The sequence below is a fragment of the Etheostoma spectabile genome, chromosome 1 (genome assembly GCF_008692095.1).
Source record: "Etheostoma spectabile isolate EspeVRDwgs_2016 chromosome 1, UIUC_Espe_1.0, whole genome shotgun sequence".
Classification (NCBI taxonomy): Eukaryota; Metazoa; Chordata; class Actinopteri; order Perciformes; family Percidae; genus Etheostoma; species Etheostoma spectabile.
This window is the reverse complement of record NC_045733.1, coordinates 19081845-19099229: the sequence shown is the minus strand read 5'-3', so window position 1 is coordinate 19099229 and position 17385 is coordinate 19081845. Positions and strand designations below refer to the sequence as shown.

The 17385-nt window shown below is 41.0% G+C and overlaps 1 protein-coding gene across 18 annotated transcripts in view; it reads right to left on the bottom strand.

Annotated features, from left to right (window-relative positions):
- The window catches only part of neo1a (neogenin 1a), a 174687-nt gene that overhangs the window by 102738 nt on the left and 54564 nt on the right, over positions 1 to 17385 (bottom strand). For all 18 annotated transcript variants that reach the window (XM_032523300.1, XM_032523320.1, XM_032523352.1 and 15 more), the window contains exon 2: positions 4204 to 4521. In XM_032523300.1, coding sequence (XP_032379191.1) covers positions 4204 to 4521 — 318 coding nt within the window. The remainder of the gene's footprint in view (positions 1 to 4203; positions 4522 to 17385) is intronic.

Here is a 17385-nt window from a genome sequence, read left to right as displayed (position 1 = left end):
TGTGTGTGTGTGTGTGTGTGTGTGTGTGTGTCACAGAGCATACTAATTAAATATTCATCTCAGACTGCATAGTAATGGGAAGTCAATTAATTCAAAAATCATCAAGGCTTTACTAAGAAATTTGAGGTTTTGACATTAAACTGCGCTAATTATCTTATTTACATAATCAATGTTGTATCATTTATGCTCTTTATATATCTATCAATGATAAATTAATGAACTTTTTTTTCCCTTTGAGTGAATCCATTCATTGATTAGTTACAACCACAGTAGCGTATGGGGCTGCAACAAACAACTATTTGAATGCTAAATTAATGAATCAATCAGTGATTTATTTGGCCTATTAAACATCGACGCCTGTCCAAGTTTCCCGGGCTTGTGCGGTTTTCAGAAGTTTTTTTGTCTAAAGTCTTTAATCTTTTATCCGACCACTAGTCCAAATCCAAAGATGTTCAATTAATAGAATAAATAAGGTAAAGAAAAGCATCACATTTGAGAACCTAGACTCAAATATTTGACACTGTTGCTTTAAAGATAAACTGTCACGTGACTGAAACAATTAGTCAATTACCAAAACAGTTGCTGATCACTTTAATGTCAACCGACACTGACTAAATGCTGCAGCTCTTTTGTTCGTCCAACAGGAATTAAACCCTGAATATTCAGTGTACAGTGATATTAAGTTGACAAAAGAGAGCTAATGTTCACATGAGATGTTACATCCTGCATGTAATTTGATGTATTTTGATGATATATTGACACTAAAAGTTTACGTTGGTCAACTTAATGATTAAATTACCTTCTTGTATTCAAGCACTGTTTATTCAAACCATCAGCAACTCTGTGAAGAGCAAAGCGCCGTGATGTGTGGAAGTGGAGGGGTTTTCTTCAGAAGAATGAGCCGCACGTTTCCTCGCAAATCAATCTCAGATATTGCCCCGGTACTTGGCAGATTTGCTCGCTGGCACTCTAGCCATCCGTGACTCATGCCATCATTACATCTGAGAGGTCACGCCCACTCCGCCACCTCCTGCACCATTGTTCCTGGGTCTAATGGCGGCCTCATGGCCTGCTCTCTCTACACTGCAATTAACCTTTTTATTGGCCACCTGCCAGCCAGCTGGAGATATATCAGTGGTTGTGCATGTGTGTGTGTGTGTGTGTGTGTGTGTGTGTGTGTGTGTGTGTGGTGTGTGTGTGCAAGTAGAACCACAAATGCAACAGCTTACATTTTTCCAACACTTGTGTGCGTAGGTGCACAAAGGTTTAAGCTTTTACGTCAACAACTTGCCATGTGAAGAGCGTGTCGGTGTGCGTGTCCATGTGTGTGTGTTTGTGCCTGTAATAGCTGACAGATTTCACCTGCTCCCCTTTTCAAGTAGAAATTGATTGAATTTAACATCCTATCATGGTTGACCCCGGCAGATCCCACTGGCTGTGAGGTTGTCTGATAGCAGAACTCATCTTGGCACAGGAACTAAACAAGTCCCCTCTCATACGTCGATGCAGCTTCAGTGACGGGTATTGATGAATGCGGGATGTAGTTGGGTGGTATCCAAAATTTTATACCGTCAAACCTCCTCCCTATTTTACCATGAAACTGAAATTCAGAAACTGAATACCAAACACTGATACTGAAACACCGCTCCCTTCTTGTTAGCTCGGACCCCCAAATGCTGTCAAACTGCAGAAGTCATGTTCTTCTTTGATACCAGGTCAACCCCCCCCCCCACCCCCCTTCTCTCTCTTCCAGACTGTCAAATGATGACAACCACACATAAGCATTTTTAGGCATTAAATATATTATATTTAATATTTAATCCTTGTATATATATACACACACTGTATATATTTTTAATGGCGGAATTGAAACTGATACCGTTGCTATTTTTAAGACCCAGCGGTGTACTATATTACCGCCCAACCCTAGCCGGACAGATTGTCTACTGCCCAGCTATGGGTGACAAGACTTGAAGATGCACACACGCATGCAAGCACATTGACATTTACAAATGTCACACATACACTTATACATTAAAAATGCACAACCTCTTGTCCTGTGTCCTTTTTTCTTTAGTGTGTACAATGTATCTGTTTAGATTAAAGTCAGGAGAATTGCCATTGCACCACAGGGTTGGCAACCAAAGACAGACACACACACACACACACACACACTAATTATCTACTATCACATCAACATTATAATATGTTGTGGTAAAGTGCTATGCTATGTTGGTTATTACAATAAGCAATATGTAAAGCAGCTGTGGCAAAGAAACAAGTAAAATCCAACTGCAGGCTCTCACACATGTCAAAATTCTAACCCCGTACTGTAGTCTAAAAATGAATCGTCTCTCAAAGGTTTTATCAATGCTGGGCCACTGGTGTCTATGATATCACAGTTAAAATAACTTTGGTCAATTGCTGTATACCTAAGCATTGTGTCCATACTGTATGCTAAGTGTTGTCAAGACAAAGTGTCTGAGAATCATGTTGCACACGCTGTTAGACAACCGAACGTTGTGGGCAAGACAAAATATTCTCAATCTCTCATATAATGTACTGCTTCATTAACTTGTAATTCAAAAGCCTATGAGAAGAAACAGAATCACAGTGAGGAAGAAGCTTCACACAGGCACTCAGAGGCTTACACTGTACTATCCCATTGTCAACAAGAGGCCTCTCTTGAGCGACTTAAATCTGGCAGAGCACTGCTGAGCAGAAAGCACACAGTAAATGCGTTCTGTGGCTCCTCCATCTGCAAATTGAATTGCGGGGGGCGCGACTTGACTCAAAACACCTAATAATCCCACGTCACTTGCTATTGCTAAACTCAACAAGGTCACATTGTAGAACTAGTGATGAGGAAAGAAAAAAAAATAAAGACCCTTTTACAAGCATTTATCCAGAAGGGCAACGCATTCAGGCTCCAGCAAGGTGAAGGATTTTATGGAAGAGAAAGTACAAATGGCTGAGCAATTCAAGGACAAAAAACAATCAACACGGAAAAGCAACTAAAGAACCTCTTCACACCTTCAGCTGTTATGTGGTGTGGGTGTGTATCTGCAGCGTAGCAAACATGTCAAAGAAATCCTTTATATTGCATGACGTCTTACACGGTTTGGTAAAAATTGAGACTGCTGAAAAGATAGAAAGTAAGAATGAAAAGATGTAACAAAAGAGGTGATGAGTTGTTCTTTAAATTGTATTTCTCCTCTTTGTTTTCTATACTGTACAGTGTGCATTTTGCCTACCACTTTTACTTCTCACTTACTACTGTTCCTTCCTCCCTACCTTGTTTTACACACAGGTATATTCAGTTATTGTTGTTTATTAGGTCCGGTAAAGGTGAGAGCTGAGAAGAGCTAAACTGGGAGTTTGTTGAGGTCAATAGCCTGTACACCCAGGTGTTTCCACTTATCAGGTATCTTATCATGTACTGTACACATTCGAACATGGTTACTTTGGAAGTTTTTCCTCGCCACTGTCGCACTGTTGCTTGCTCTGGAGGAGACTACTAGAACTGTTGGGTCCTTGTAAATTCTGGAGTGTGGTCTAGACCTACTCTATCTGTAAAGTGTCTTGAGATAACTCTTGTTATGAATTGATACTATAAATAAAATTGAATTGAATTATTTTGTTAAAAACGGAGATATTTCCCTTCGTTTCCACACAAACAGAGAAATCGCCTCTGAAAACAAGTCTCCTGAAAACGAGTCTCTCTAAAAACTCCGGCCAGAGTGGAGATTTTGGAAACCAGAACTTGCACCTACGCCAAAAGTGTGACCCATGTTTACATTTTCATGTGGCTATATTCAGGGATTCTGATTGGCTAACATGGGCTTGAGCTTCTCGCTACACTGCCACCTACAGGTTTGGCATGCTCTTGACGGCATTTATACACAGGTATTATCACATTAAAAAATGTCCGTTTATGAAAATAGCCTGAGCATTTAATTGCACAAGCAACGTCTAACTAGAAGTGTTGATTTATTTAATGAAAGAGCTAAGGCCTTATTTGAATGCTTTGCTGTAATTGAAAACACTTGTGTAGGTGTACAATGGGTATGTAAAGCCTTTGCAGGTGTGTATGCAGACTTGTTCAAGTCACTTATCTCAACTCTTCCCATAACTTGAGGGGCAAATGTTGAATGGTCAAAAAATAAACCATGGTGGTCAACACATGAACGTGGCAGCCCTTACCTGCTACTGAGAGACGGGCCGTCTGGCTGGAAATGGATCCTAGGTTGTCGATAGTGGCAACGCACTGATAGGTGCCCTCGTCAGGCTTATTGTGCTTAGAGTGGACCACGTGGGTGAAGAACAGCGAGCCATCAGGAAGTATGTTCCGTCTCTCATCTGAAACCATGAAGGTGCCATCTTTCTTCCACTCTATGCGGGCCGGCGTAGCTGCGTCGCTGTGGGCCGAGCAGTTGAGCAGTGCAGAGTTGCCCCGAATGGCCAGAGTGTCCTGGGGCTCCGCAGTGAACCAGAAGGGGCTGAAGGGCTGCGCTGCTGAACCTGGTAGAAAACACGGGAGAGAGGGGAGAACGGAGATATTAGCTTGATGCTCTTCAATATTTAACATGTAGAACAGGACCACTTGGGCATGAGCAGCCAATTCAGTTCTTGTTGGTGTCCAACAACTAGTCTCGCATTGCTAGGGCTCTTATCCACAGCGCTGCGGAGGAGGGGCTACCAAGTCTACGCAACTTTCAGGGATGGGAGAAAAAGGTGCTCTGGTTTTATAGGCATTCCTTTTTAAACCATTAACAATTGTCTTGGGCGGCACTAAGCGCCAGACAGGGTAACACTGCAAAATAGCCTCGGGAAGGAACCTATTTTGGTTCAACATGTTTAAGTTCAAAAGTAGTTTTAGTCATCAACAGAAAACTCTGATTGGACAGATAGTCTAGCTAGCTGTCTGGATTTACCCTGCAGAGATCTGAGGAGCCGTTAACCATAGTCCTCAGAAATCCACCGGAGTTTAAAATTACAACACAAAGAAAGCAGAAGGTGACTGACATCCGGCGAAATTTTTGCAGCACCTGAACAGTCCAGGAAATGAAACGTTGTCAATATAGACTATCCAACAACTGATCCGTTACTTGATGACTGCAGCTGATGCCAATTGATTTTATCGTTACCAGCATTTGTCAACTTTCCACTAGTGGTGGAAGTGTACATTTTAAGCTTTGTTGCAGTAGCTGTTATGTGGAAAGCTTCATGATGACCTGTACTGCATTGAGCCATGTGTATGTAACTGCACAGCTCTGCTGAAGCTGCTTTTTGGGTTCAACAGAACAACAAGTGACTGCAAAATGACATCTCCCAGAACGCCATTGACTTCAATGGAACACTTTAAAACCCACTCACATAAATTGTGCTGATGGCTGAAAAGAAAGGACATCGCAGGACTCCAAGTGCCCTAAACACTGAATGAAATGTTTGCAGAGCAAAACAACTTTTTTGTTCATTCTATCTTTTCAGCCACTGTGGCTGAGTCTATCCCAGAGACTCCAAGAGGCTTTTCATTACCAAACCACATGCCGCGCTGGAATTGGACGAGAGGAACTGATAAATTTAACCCAGTCTAGCCTCCCCTGGCAAGTTAATATCACGTCTTTCTTTATTATAAGTAGAGAGTGCAGCGAAGGAGTAAACACTTTGGAACACTGTTGCCATTTCCTTCCTCGAGCATAAATGGTAACCTTGCACTGACATGGATAGTGCCAAAGTCAGAGTAAGTGCAATTGCTTTGCATTTGTCCTCATCCATTATTCAAGCACTCCCACCCTAACAGTCACACAGTAGTATTGTTTAGATAAATAACACCAATTATCAGTTCTGCAGGGATGAAGGAGAGCTAGAAAAATAATTAAGAGGGCATGAAGGTGTTTTAATAATGCAGCGAACGGAGTGAAATAAGTGGCTGAATGTTAAATGCAGTTTAAAATATGCCTGCTCTCTTCCAAGGAAATGGCACGTCTCCAGGGGAGAGCAAGACCAGAAAGAGAGGAAGACAGAAAAGAGAGATGCTATGTCAATGGTTCAGCTATTTAACTACTACAAGGTAATTTCTCTATCTTGCGGCACAAAGTCCCTAGTGTGAGATCCAAAGAGAGAAGCAATGCGATGCGCGGCCCATTACAGCGGCAATAAGGCAGCTCGTCCTCGGTGCACTCACTTCTCTTGAAAGCGCAAACAATTACCGCAAAACGCTTCAGAAAATGACTGAATTGAGATATTTTCCACTAGAGAATAGAAGTAAGAAAACAACATGCGAACTATGCCATGCAATCGTCTCTACACTTACTTGATGACGGACAAGACTAGAATAGAGGAAAGAGGAAATAGTGCCCTCATTGTGTCTCAAAGGACAGCGTTGGACCTTCGCCACTCTTTCTGATATATCAAGGCCAGGTTAATAAGCATGGTCCCTTCATTAAAGACATTTACAAACACATCCATTATCTGGCATCTTAGTTATATCCTCTTAAGAGACTGGATCACATCACTCCAGTTCTTAAGTCTTTACATGGTTCCTGTGTCTCAAAGAATTGATTTCAAAGTACTTTTGCTAGTTTATAAATCACTTAACGGTTTAGGTCCAAAATACATTCTGAATGCTACTACACTATGAACCACCCAGACCTCTCAGGTCATTGGGGGGTCTACTTCTGTCCCCAGAGTCAGAACTAAACAGGTTGAAGCAGCTTTCAGTTTCTACGTCCTCTATCTGGAATAAACTCCAGAAACCTGTGAGATCCGTGCTTACTCTCAGTTCTTTTAAATCAAGGCTGAAGACTTTCTTTTTGATGCTGCTTTCTTTAAATGACTGCTCATTCTTTAAATTTAAGCTGCACTGTAACTTTTTCTTGTGTTTATGTGTCCATGTTTTCTATTTTGTTTTTAACTGTTATTCATGTGTTTTATCGGTTTTTAATGCTTAGATTTTTTTTAACTGTGTATGTGTTTTATCTGTTAAACTGATTTTATGTAAAGAAAGCACGTTGAATTGCCCTGTTGCTGAAATGTTCTATACAAATAAAGCTGCCTTGCCTTGCCTTATGAATGCTACTACCCCCTTTTTTTTACAGAAGTTAAACTGTTCAACTGGCATGGTTCAAATCATATTTTACGGCAAGTAACGTGCAGCTAAAGCAACATTTCAGGACACCAAACTTTATTCTCAGCTGATGCAAAGACAGCACACATGCTCATACATACAACTTTTTTTAAATCCCTTCAGGCAGAAGTAGATGTGAGGTTAAAGTGAATAAACAGCAGTAAGGAATAAAATCTTCCATGTCCTAAGCCAACAATACATATTTCAAACTGCAAGTCTTAGCAGTAAGCGAGTGGTTTCAGATTAGACTGAAAGTAAGCAGCGGATTTCAGGAAATCAATATATTCAGAGTGGCCTAGTGTACATATTGGGCAGAATGTGACAACAACAGAAAATGTCTTTTACTCATGGTGTACATGACAGATGGGGAGAGACGACAGTGGAGTAGCAGTGGGGAGAATTTGTCTCTCCTGCAGACCAGAGACAGGCACCATGGCACGTTTAATCATCTCTGCTTTATGCTGCCGGAACAGTGGGTGTGTGGGTTGGGCAGAGCTTCCAGGCCCAAGCCTGGCTCTTTTCCAGTCAAAAGACCATCTTCAGCCGCTCTCTATCTATCTGAGGAGAAAACTGAATCGGCTTGAGGGTCCTGCGGCATTCTATCAGAGCCAAAACAGCCGCCTTCAGCAGCTTTTTATCCCCGTCGTATGAGCAGTGGGGGAGGGCTTAGCTTCAGCTCTACTGTCAAACAAAATGGTGAACCATCTGTTTTCAGTTGCAGACACAATTGTCACTCCCCGATGTAAGCCGAGTGCAGATTTGAGCCGTGCATGCGTCACTTTGTGACAAGTAGCCAACCAGATGCTAACGAGAGACTTCTGTAATGTCAATCCAGTAAAAATGGACCTGTACAAGAAGTTGGTTCACTGCTGGCTAAAAGTTAGCATCAAACACAACAAAGGCTGTCACTGGGATCAAACAATCATACGATGGTAGCTCTACCAACCGTTTGTGCTAATGATTTCCATCTTCTGTTATTGTTTGTAATGATGAGAAAAGTTTATTAATTTATAGTGGTGGTGGGGGGGGGGGGGGGGATTTGATAAAAAGTTATTTTAAAATCCTGTTATGATGTATGTGTATGTTGTGTGTGATGTCTGTGGGCTACTGGGACCTTCAAATTCCCCTATCTATCTATCTATCTATCTATCTATCTATCTATCTATCTATCTATCTATCTATCTATCTATCACGTGATTGCAGTAGACCTACAATAAAAAACAATAAAAAAATATGAATTGATTTTTTGAATTCTATGAATCGATAGAGCTTGAGTTGTGATTCAAATACGAATCAATATTTATTTTCACACCCCCTACAATACAGGCCTCTGAACTTCAACCACAAGCAATTTCACCAAAGAATGAGGCTGGATAACCATGTCTGTGGTTAATAATAACAATAATGTATGAGTTATTAATCCTGCAAGGGGAAATAACAATTTACACTCTGTTGTTATTACACGCACATGCTTAGTACCTATACATGCACTAATGGAGCGATGTCAGAGTGAGTTCATATTAAAAGGTTAACAAGGCCACACTGTCTTTCCTGTAAGAGTATGAGGAAGATAAGCAGGCAAGCTAAACGAGCTGAATAAGGCCAAAATCTTAGCAGGGAGCGAGGATCTCTGCCGTCTTCGATTGAAAACAAACTCATTACAAAAAGGCAGAATCGTCACTAGACTTCAACTTTTATGTCAAAGCCACGGAAAAGTTTACTTTTGGCAACTAACGAGGTTGCTTTTGTGACTGGAACATTTTTCAAATGAACACCTTCAGAACGAGCTGTGTTCTCTTGATGTATTCTGAAGTGTTGAGTGTGTGTTCCCATTCGTCATTAAAGTGCAGGGGAAACATCTAATCACTGCAACAGAACGCAAAGAAAAAGGAGATTTGGTAAATTTAACAACAGAGAACGCTGTCTCTTGTAAAGAAACATGTTCTTCTTGTAATCTAGTCATCAATAATATCCACAGGTCTGAGGGCTGCACGATATGAGGAAAATATCTAATTGCCATTATTTTTGATTGATATTGCAATTGCGATAAGATTTAAAATATTGGTGGGAATGATCATTTTTGTGTCATTCTCATTTTAATTGAAAAATGTGAATATTAAAGAAGAACATGTAAATGATGAAAGTGGGACTTTGTGAGGATCTGTAGCAAACACAGATGTGTTGTGTAGTCTGGAGGATAGGATGTGAGGGCTGGGACGTCTCTGCAGCGCCACACTACTTCTTTCAAAATGGTTTGACACATTTTGCCTTTAACAAATATTGCACCCCCCTGCGATTTGGATATTGCACTAGTTTATATTGTGAATGTGCAGCCCTTGTCCAGATGACTGTGTGTAACGCAAAGTATACCTGAATAATATGAATTTCCCCTTCAATGTTTTTTTTTTAAGAAATGGAGAACACACATCTTTATGCCAGTACGTATTAGCAGTGAAACACTGCAAGCTTTTAACAACACAGCTGCAGAGTTAAAGAAGGGGGTGTCAGGAAGCACATTAGAGTGTGGGTAGTCTGATCTATTCAGGGCCCAGCAGTGTGGGAGCCCCCACCCGTTTATCTTTGAGAAATAGGAACCGCCACAATGGGCACCCAATGACAACGAGGGAGAGCAAAGCAAGGGGCTAGAAAATGAGGTTGTCTGCCTGATAAGTATGGGCTGTTACCTATGTCCCACATCCACTTTGCTCAGCAGTCATAAAAGGTTTGGGAGCCCAGCTTAAGATATGCTGCCTACCTCTCTCTCCCTCACCGTTTCTCCCTTCGCTCTCAGATGAGAGAGAGAGAGAGAGAGAGAGAGAGAGAGAGAGAGAGAGAGAGAGAGAGAGAGAGAGAGAGAGAGAGAGAGAGAGAGAGAGAGAGAATGGAATTTCAGAATTTTGGGCTGTATTTCCCCATCATGAGCCAGTGTTGAAAGCATGTTTTAGGCTAGACGCTACAGGGCTGTCAAGGTAAGGTGTGTGTGAACTCACAAAATGTTCGTCAAAATATTTCTGCTTGCAACACCTCTATCACGTCCTGAGTAAACCTGAAAAAAACCTGGTTAACTCACTGGTGTAACACGTATTCTATGACATGGATACATGTATTTTTCTGTACCAACCTGTATACAGTTTACAACTCCTGCAGACCAGTACACAGTCTCTCAATGTTAGGTGTAATGTCCCAGGAAAGGCAGTAAAGAGGAGTGGGTGAGGGTATGCTCTGCACACAAAGACCCCCTGTTCTCTTCTATTCTACCCTTGGCTCAGCAGGAAGCCTCCTCCCTCATTGACCCACCGCCTGAGAGCAGCCATATTGACTACCCTTCCTTATTGAGCCGCTCTTGAGACAGAGCAGACCACTCTCAAAACCAGTCACATTTTCAACAACAGAGGCCCTTCTGTGGCTGGGACTTCAGGACAAGAAAACACGCAAAAAGACACACTTGACAGGCATTTACAACCACTGTAAAAGGGTACTTACACTAAAGGGTGATATAGATATTATGTAGGAATACAAATTTTCTGTATTCCAGTTGTATTATATGTCACTGGATCTCTGATCTTTAAACCTATAAGGAAAAAATAAGCAGACAGTATAAAATCCTTAACAGCACAAAATTCAAAGATGAATGAAACCTTCCATGCAGGTAAAGATAGAGGCGGGGGGGTGGCTGGGCTGCTGCCTCTCATATCCGTCCACCCTTCCACTGTGTGTCCTCCACTCTCAGTGTTGGGGTCGCTCTAATGACACTAATGGAAATGGTTGTCACTGCTTCCCCCCCCCCCCCCCCCCCCCCCCCCCCATCTCCTTCATCTTTATACCTTGATTCTGTTTCTCTTCTCCATCTTCCTATCTCTTCAAACTCCCTTCTAAAGCCCATCTGTCACCCAGAAAATGCCTCAGGGAAATAACAATGATCTTGAGACCAAGTGTGACTGGATTACGTGAGACAGGAGGAGGAGAAAGAGCTGCAGCTAACGTTTTTTTAGGTATGTATCTATTTGGAGAAAAAAGAAAAGGAGTCCTTTTCTAATGGAAAGACGAATACAGAGGTCTCCTTAAGGATTCGATTATAAAGCGGCTGCAAGTTGAGGCGGCTAGCTTCCTTTCATTTAGTTAAAATTTCATCACTAGGTAATAAGACACTTATTTCCTCACTAGGTAATAGAAAGGACAGGAGACATTTATTGAGACAGATTAGGGTTTTCAATGCTATGAAGGACGTATCTCTTAAAATGAGTCTTGAAAACGGACAAGTTCCCAGGCTGGAAGGATAACCATTACAGTCCATGAGTCACAATGACAAACTAAAGTAAAGGAAATGTCTCCCCATGGCAGCGGTCAGGGTCCGTGGACAGCTGCAGACTTGTAACGCTCGCGCAGCCCCGGTTTGGCGTGCATCGTCGTGGACACAGGCCACAAAACCTCAGCTGTCCGCGGCCACGCAACGTATGTGTGAGCCTGTCTACACTGCATCAATTAGTTTAGCTGCGAGGTTTATGAGCTGCCTGGCGTTCTCTGCGTACAGGACGGCCGATTTAACCCGCCAGTCCTCATCGGCATAGTGGTATGTATCACGTATCTGGCCGTTTAAAGCGCCGAAAACAAAAAAAGAGCTCACAGGTTTGTACTAGCAAGTTAATTAGCAGTTAAAACATAACGGTAGTAATAATTGTGCCGCCTCTTTTTCTTTCACCATCCAACAAACTTTTGTTAATGACGTTTTCTAAGTGTTGTCAAACAATTCAAATATTTAATCGTTATTAATAGCATTATGTCATAGTTAACTCGCAATTAAATGCACATTTTTATTTATTCTAAATGTCCCTTAATTTCCTTTTGTCCCATTATTTTTTCTCATTTTAATGCTCTTATCAATATAGAAAAGTGAATCGGCAAATGTTTTTTTTAGTTTTTTTTTTTTATTGAAAACAACATTGTTTCGGGTCTAGCTAGATCCGATGTGGTGTTGTAATAATAACCGTACTAGTTGTTGCAACAGCATGTGTAAAAAACTACAAAGCTCGCCAGACCGAAAAGAACATTAATCTTGCGATAAAACAATTGACGCCGTTAAAATGGGTTTGCGTTAATAACACGTCCAACTGACAGCACTACTTTTTCTATTTGATGTGTAACTGATAGTTAACATTGTTACCATCCCTAATGACAGAAGAATGCCTCTCTCTTTCAGATTTGTAACACAACTTTGTTAGAGTTAGTGTGGTCGGTCACATAGTTCTTTTAAGAGTTGATGCCAGGAACAATGTCGGACATGCCTGAGGGAGGTAGCTGTGATCGGGGACACCACAAGCCTTAGAGTCTGGTATTCTCAGCGTTCCTTACAGCAGAGTTTGAAATGAGGGGCTGAGGCCAAGCCATAAAGGGATGGACAAAATGATTGAGGTGCACACAGGCTGTCCTGCGCTGGCACCCACTCAACTGGCAGATTAAAAGAGGAAAGGATCCAATTTTTTCAGCTCGCAGTTCTATGTCATCCTGTCTGCTCACTGCCACTGTCAAACTCTGGAGGCTCAGAGCAAACATGACAGGGTCACGGGGGGGGGGGGGCTGGGTCACTGCAACGCCTTCAGCTTTGGTTTCTCTGCATGCGTACTGTATTCTAATATAAACGTCAGTCTCTCTTTCATCAGATAAAGACTCCTACTCAAATGGACTGCTGGTTAATGAGATTAGCAAATGCTTTTGAGTGGAGGAGTCCGGCAAAATATACAATTCAAACAACCATGTGCAATGCGTTTTCATTAGGGCACGGCACTCTTACCATTTAGTTTGTCATGCAAAAGTATAACAGTAATTATTGAGTACCTAATCACTCTTTCCCAATAACCACACACACACTGACCCCTATTTCCTGTTTTGCAGTGAGAGGCTCATCCAAGACCACCATGGAGGCGGCACTCCTGCTGCAGCTCCTTACAGGGTCCCACATAAAAGAAGATAACAATATCCAATGCTCTGCTCTTTGACTTTTGTTCAGACCACATAGGTAATCTAAAGGCATCACTCTCAATTCTGAAAATTGGTGACCAGCATTGGTCTTTGCTAAAATGATAAAATAAAAACATATAAAAAACAGCTTAAAGCATTGCAAAATAAGTGTTAGTTGAAGAACCTAGGCAAAATAAGTCAATAAATGCATCTATTTGTCACATTAAATGATGTAAAATACAATTCCAGTAAAATGTAAGGCTCTCTGTTCGTTCAATTTTTTAATTTAAAACAGTGTCATCATAATATATGTGTATGATGGAGGGAGGGGCAGTCTTAGGCATTGTCCACATTTAGGATCCTAGTGGCCTAAATAAAAACATCACTGAGCTTCTGAAGGACCCACTGTGCCCTACCAGGTCTAGCCAAAACTGTTGGTTATGTATTTTTAAAGTTAAAAGCCATGCCTTAGAGATTACAAGTAGAAGGATGGTTTGGCTTTCAGTGAATCATACTGCTTTTCTTACTTAGGCTAAGTCAGCTGAACTCAAAGATTATTATTTTTATTTTCCCTGCATGCAGTTTGAAAAGCATATTGAATGGCGAGCAGAAAATCTGATCTTCTGAAAAGTAGGGAGAAAGCCCTGCGACGCTGAATGCTTCATACTCGCACTCGTTAGAGTGGCATTCGTTTTTCACCAATGTTAACAGTTACATTTGGAACGAGGGCTGGGCGATAGGGAGAAAATCAGATATCACGATATTCTTGACCAAGTACTTCAATACCGATATAACGGCAATATTCTAGGCTTGACAAATGGTGCTTTAACAAAATATCTTTATCTTTAGATGTTAGATAAGTAATCATCAGTAATGTGGATATAACAACTAAGTGGGGAAAAGGAAAATAGTAGAACAGCTACACCAGTCTGGTAAGTTCAGAAAAGTACATCACTTTACTGTAATACAGCTTGTAAAACCAGTAAAAGACAACACTTATGTCATGTCAAAATATCCAAACTCTTAAGACGATATCTAGTCTCATATCAGGATATTGACATATATTGCCTAGCTCTATTTGGAAACCATGTTTTTGAAATATGCATATTTGTATTCATTTGCAATGGCAGCGCATTTAAACAAGATATACAGTATATGTAATCAAAATGTGCTTTTAATTATGGAATTAGAGACTTTACAAATACAATACAGTTAATTAAGCTTGAAACATTCTAATTGGGCTAAGCTAGGCTACTATCACAATCCAAGTAACAAAACTACAGTGGCCAAAGGGGTTTAGGCTCTTTCTGACAGGGGGGATTTTTCCAGTTCCTAGAACATAACGTTCCTAGAACCCTTTTTTTCTCATGTTCCGACTGGACCAGTTTTGGGATTATTAAGTTCCTCTGACCGCCGTTCCTGTAACTCTTTCAGCTCCTACTTCTAGAGCTTTAGTCTTCTGTGTGTCTCTGTTAAATACTCCAGCCTAGTCTTTAAACATTGCCGTGTTTTCTTGTTGTATGTGGCGCTAAAGTCAGGTGACAATGCCATAGAGACCGTTGCCGTGCATGAGTCACGCCCTTACAACTCCTACCAGTTCCCATGGCCACTTGGCCATTGCTAATGCAAAAGCGGTTTTGGGGGAAGAGTAGTTAGTAGAAGAACTGTTGAGAAGTGGACTGTTTCTGTAACTACTTGGTCTAAAAGAGGCTTAACACTGATGTAAATAAATAAATAAATAAAACCACCAAGTGAAGGCCATCAACATGTGCCAAATGATCATGGAGGGAAAGATAACAATGGCTAGTCTATTTCATTATTTTGATTATGGCTGAACAGTACATAGAAAACAGAAAACAGAAAACAGAAGTGTGTTTGAGCGGAAGCCTGAGATCCAGGAGGGATTGGTACATACGGGGAGCCCTCTCTCACCTCCCCTGGTTGTGATAATTAACCAGCACTGATTGAGACTCGAATTCCCCCTCTTATCAGCCTCCCCCCCCCCGGGCCCAAGTTGAAGAATTGGCCTACTGAGACGACAGAAACACAGACGGGAATACTGGGAGGGCTGGTTTAGAGATTGTGTGTGGGTACAGTGTGTGAGTACAGTGTGTGAGAACATCAACACTGCCTCATGGGGAATAATTGGAAAGGGAGAAAAAAAAGCAAGAAACGGCACGTTTCTTGGTCTAAATGGGTACCCACAGAGCAGTCAGACGAAAGGTTAAAACCATCACTTAATGTCAGGATTTGAGAATTGGGCTAACCTTTTTCCAGAGAAAGCCCACTAAAAATCTCACTGTAGCAGCAGATGCTTTTATCTGCTGTTTTTAAGTAAGATGCTCTTCAAATGGAACTCTCAAGAAAACCATCAGGTGCTAAGACACACTACGCACTTAAAACACTGCGAGGACACAACACACAGCGCTGTTTAGTTCCGAAACCCTTTTGGCAGGACATGCTCAGAGAGTACGGCTTGGTGTGGTCAACAAGGACACACAAGCATGTAAAATATCTGTAGTTTACAGTAAATTAAAATGAAGTGATAACACAAATGTAGCAATGATTACATAATTGTCTGATTGTCAATTCCTTTACATAATCGTTTCTTTGTATCACTGCAAATAATTGCTAACATTTGCTAAGGTCTTAAGGCGTACGACTGTTAGTTGTTGATTTTGTCTAGATATGCCAAATTGTAATTATGTAAGTGATTACTGGTCGGACCATTGAGCTAAAGCTACGCTAGCTTACACATGTTCATAGCAACAAAAATGACAAGAGGGTTACAGTTAGCAAAAAATGTTTCATTGATAATAAAGAGGCGTTGTTTACTTCAAAGGCTGTGTTTTTGTATTACTATAGATATCACCAAACGGTGTACCTGGAATCCATTCAAATATTCATTTGTTCAAAAAAGTAATAAATACATTTTTAAATTTGACTAAAAGACAATTATTTTGTGAATCTCAGTGTTTCTGAGACAATTAACTGTACAGCAATATTTACAGCTCTACACTGTAACATATTCATTTATTATTATTAATATATAATACATTGCAAAAATGAAGAACTCTAGACCTTGGGATTTTAGAGGTTTTTAGTTAGCTCTGCCATGCATGAGTTATCCGATACGGTTGTAAAATCAGCAGGCAGTGGGCAAACATGAACAGGAAGTAGTCGACATACTGGGCTGATTGAGCCCAGTTGCCCCTTTTCTCCATGAACAACAACAGATGAGATAGTCATCTGAGACAGGAAAGCACATTCATCTTGCCACCCACCTGCTCCTCCCCATTCCCACGAACCCTGATATTAAAGAAAAGCATGTGGCTGTAATGAGATATCTTATAGATTTTTTAATGAAACACAATATTGCATTCTCTTGCCCCTGGTTTTCTGCTATCACACTCCCTCACACAAACACATACACACAGAGAGGAAAGAAAATCAATACAATCCGGTATGCCTTGCAAAGTCAAACACCCAGCAATTTATCAGTATTGGATTTCAAAGTCTGGGTCTTTGGCCTATTTCGTCCTTGACTGCTGTCATTTTTTTCCTGAACACAAAAGAAAAGACTTGAAAGGGTTGCGTACAGTACAATTTCCCTCACAGGATGGTAACAGTTAAGTACAGCATCTGGTATGGAGAGACGGGGGATGAAAGTGCACTGTGCATCGGACAAATCTACTCGAGGTCACATGCGCCCGCTCAGTTGATCACAGTCTCTGACTCAGGCTCCTTTGAGCGCTCAAGTGTGGCCAAGCTGCCTCTGATAAGCTTGCTACCAATTACCAGCCCCAGACACAAAAAAAAAACATTTCAAACTATCTCAATTCCTCCCCCTTGTTAAGATAAGCATCTGCTTGGAAATCTTGCTAATTACAACAAGAAAGCTGAGTAAACCCCCTTTTAAAGTCCCAACAATTACACTGGCCAATTATTATGATATGAGCATTAATGGAAAAAGAAAATCCCCAAAGTCTTGACAGGGTCTCCAATTTGTACCCTGTTCCTAACAATTGACTCAATTTCTTTGTGTACTATAATCCCACCATTCTGCCTATAACATAGAAAACAACATCTACCCTTAACCCTCCTGTTGTCCCCGGGTCAAATTTGATCCCTTTAAAAAATGTGTCTATATCTGAAATATGGTTTCTTTTTAACAAAATTGGATTGTGGGGGGTTGGATTCCATTCAATGGATTGGATTCCGTTCTATGCTCTTTGTAAACACAATTGATCACTTTCATTCCTGACTAAACTCATCTGTAGGTTCCTCTGATCTTAACTATT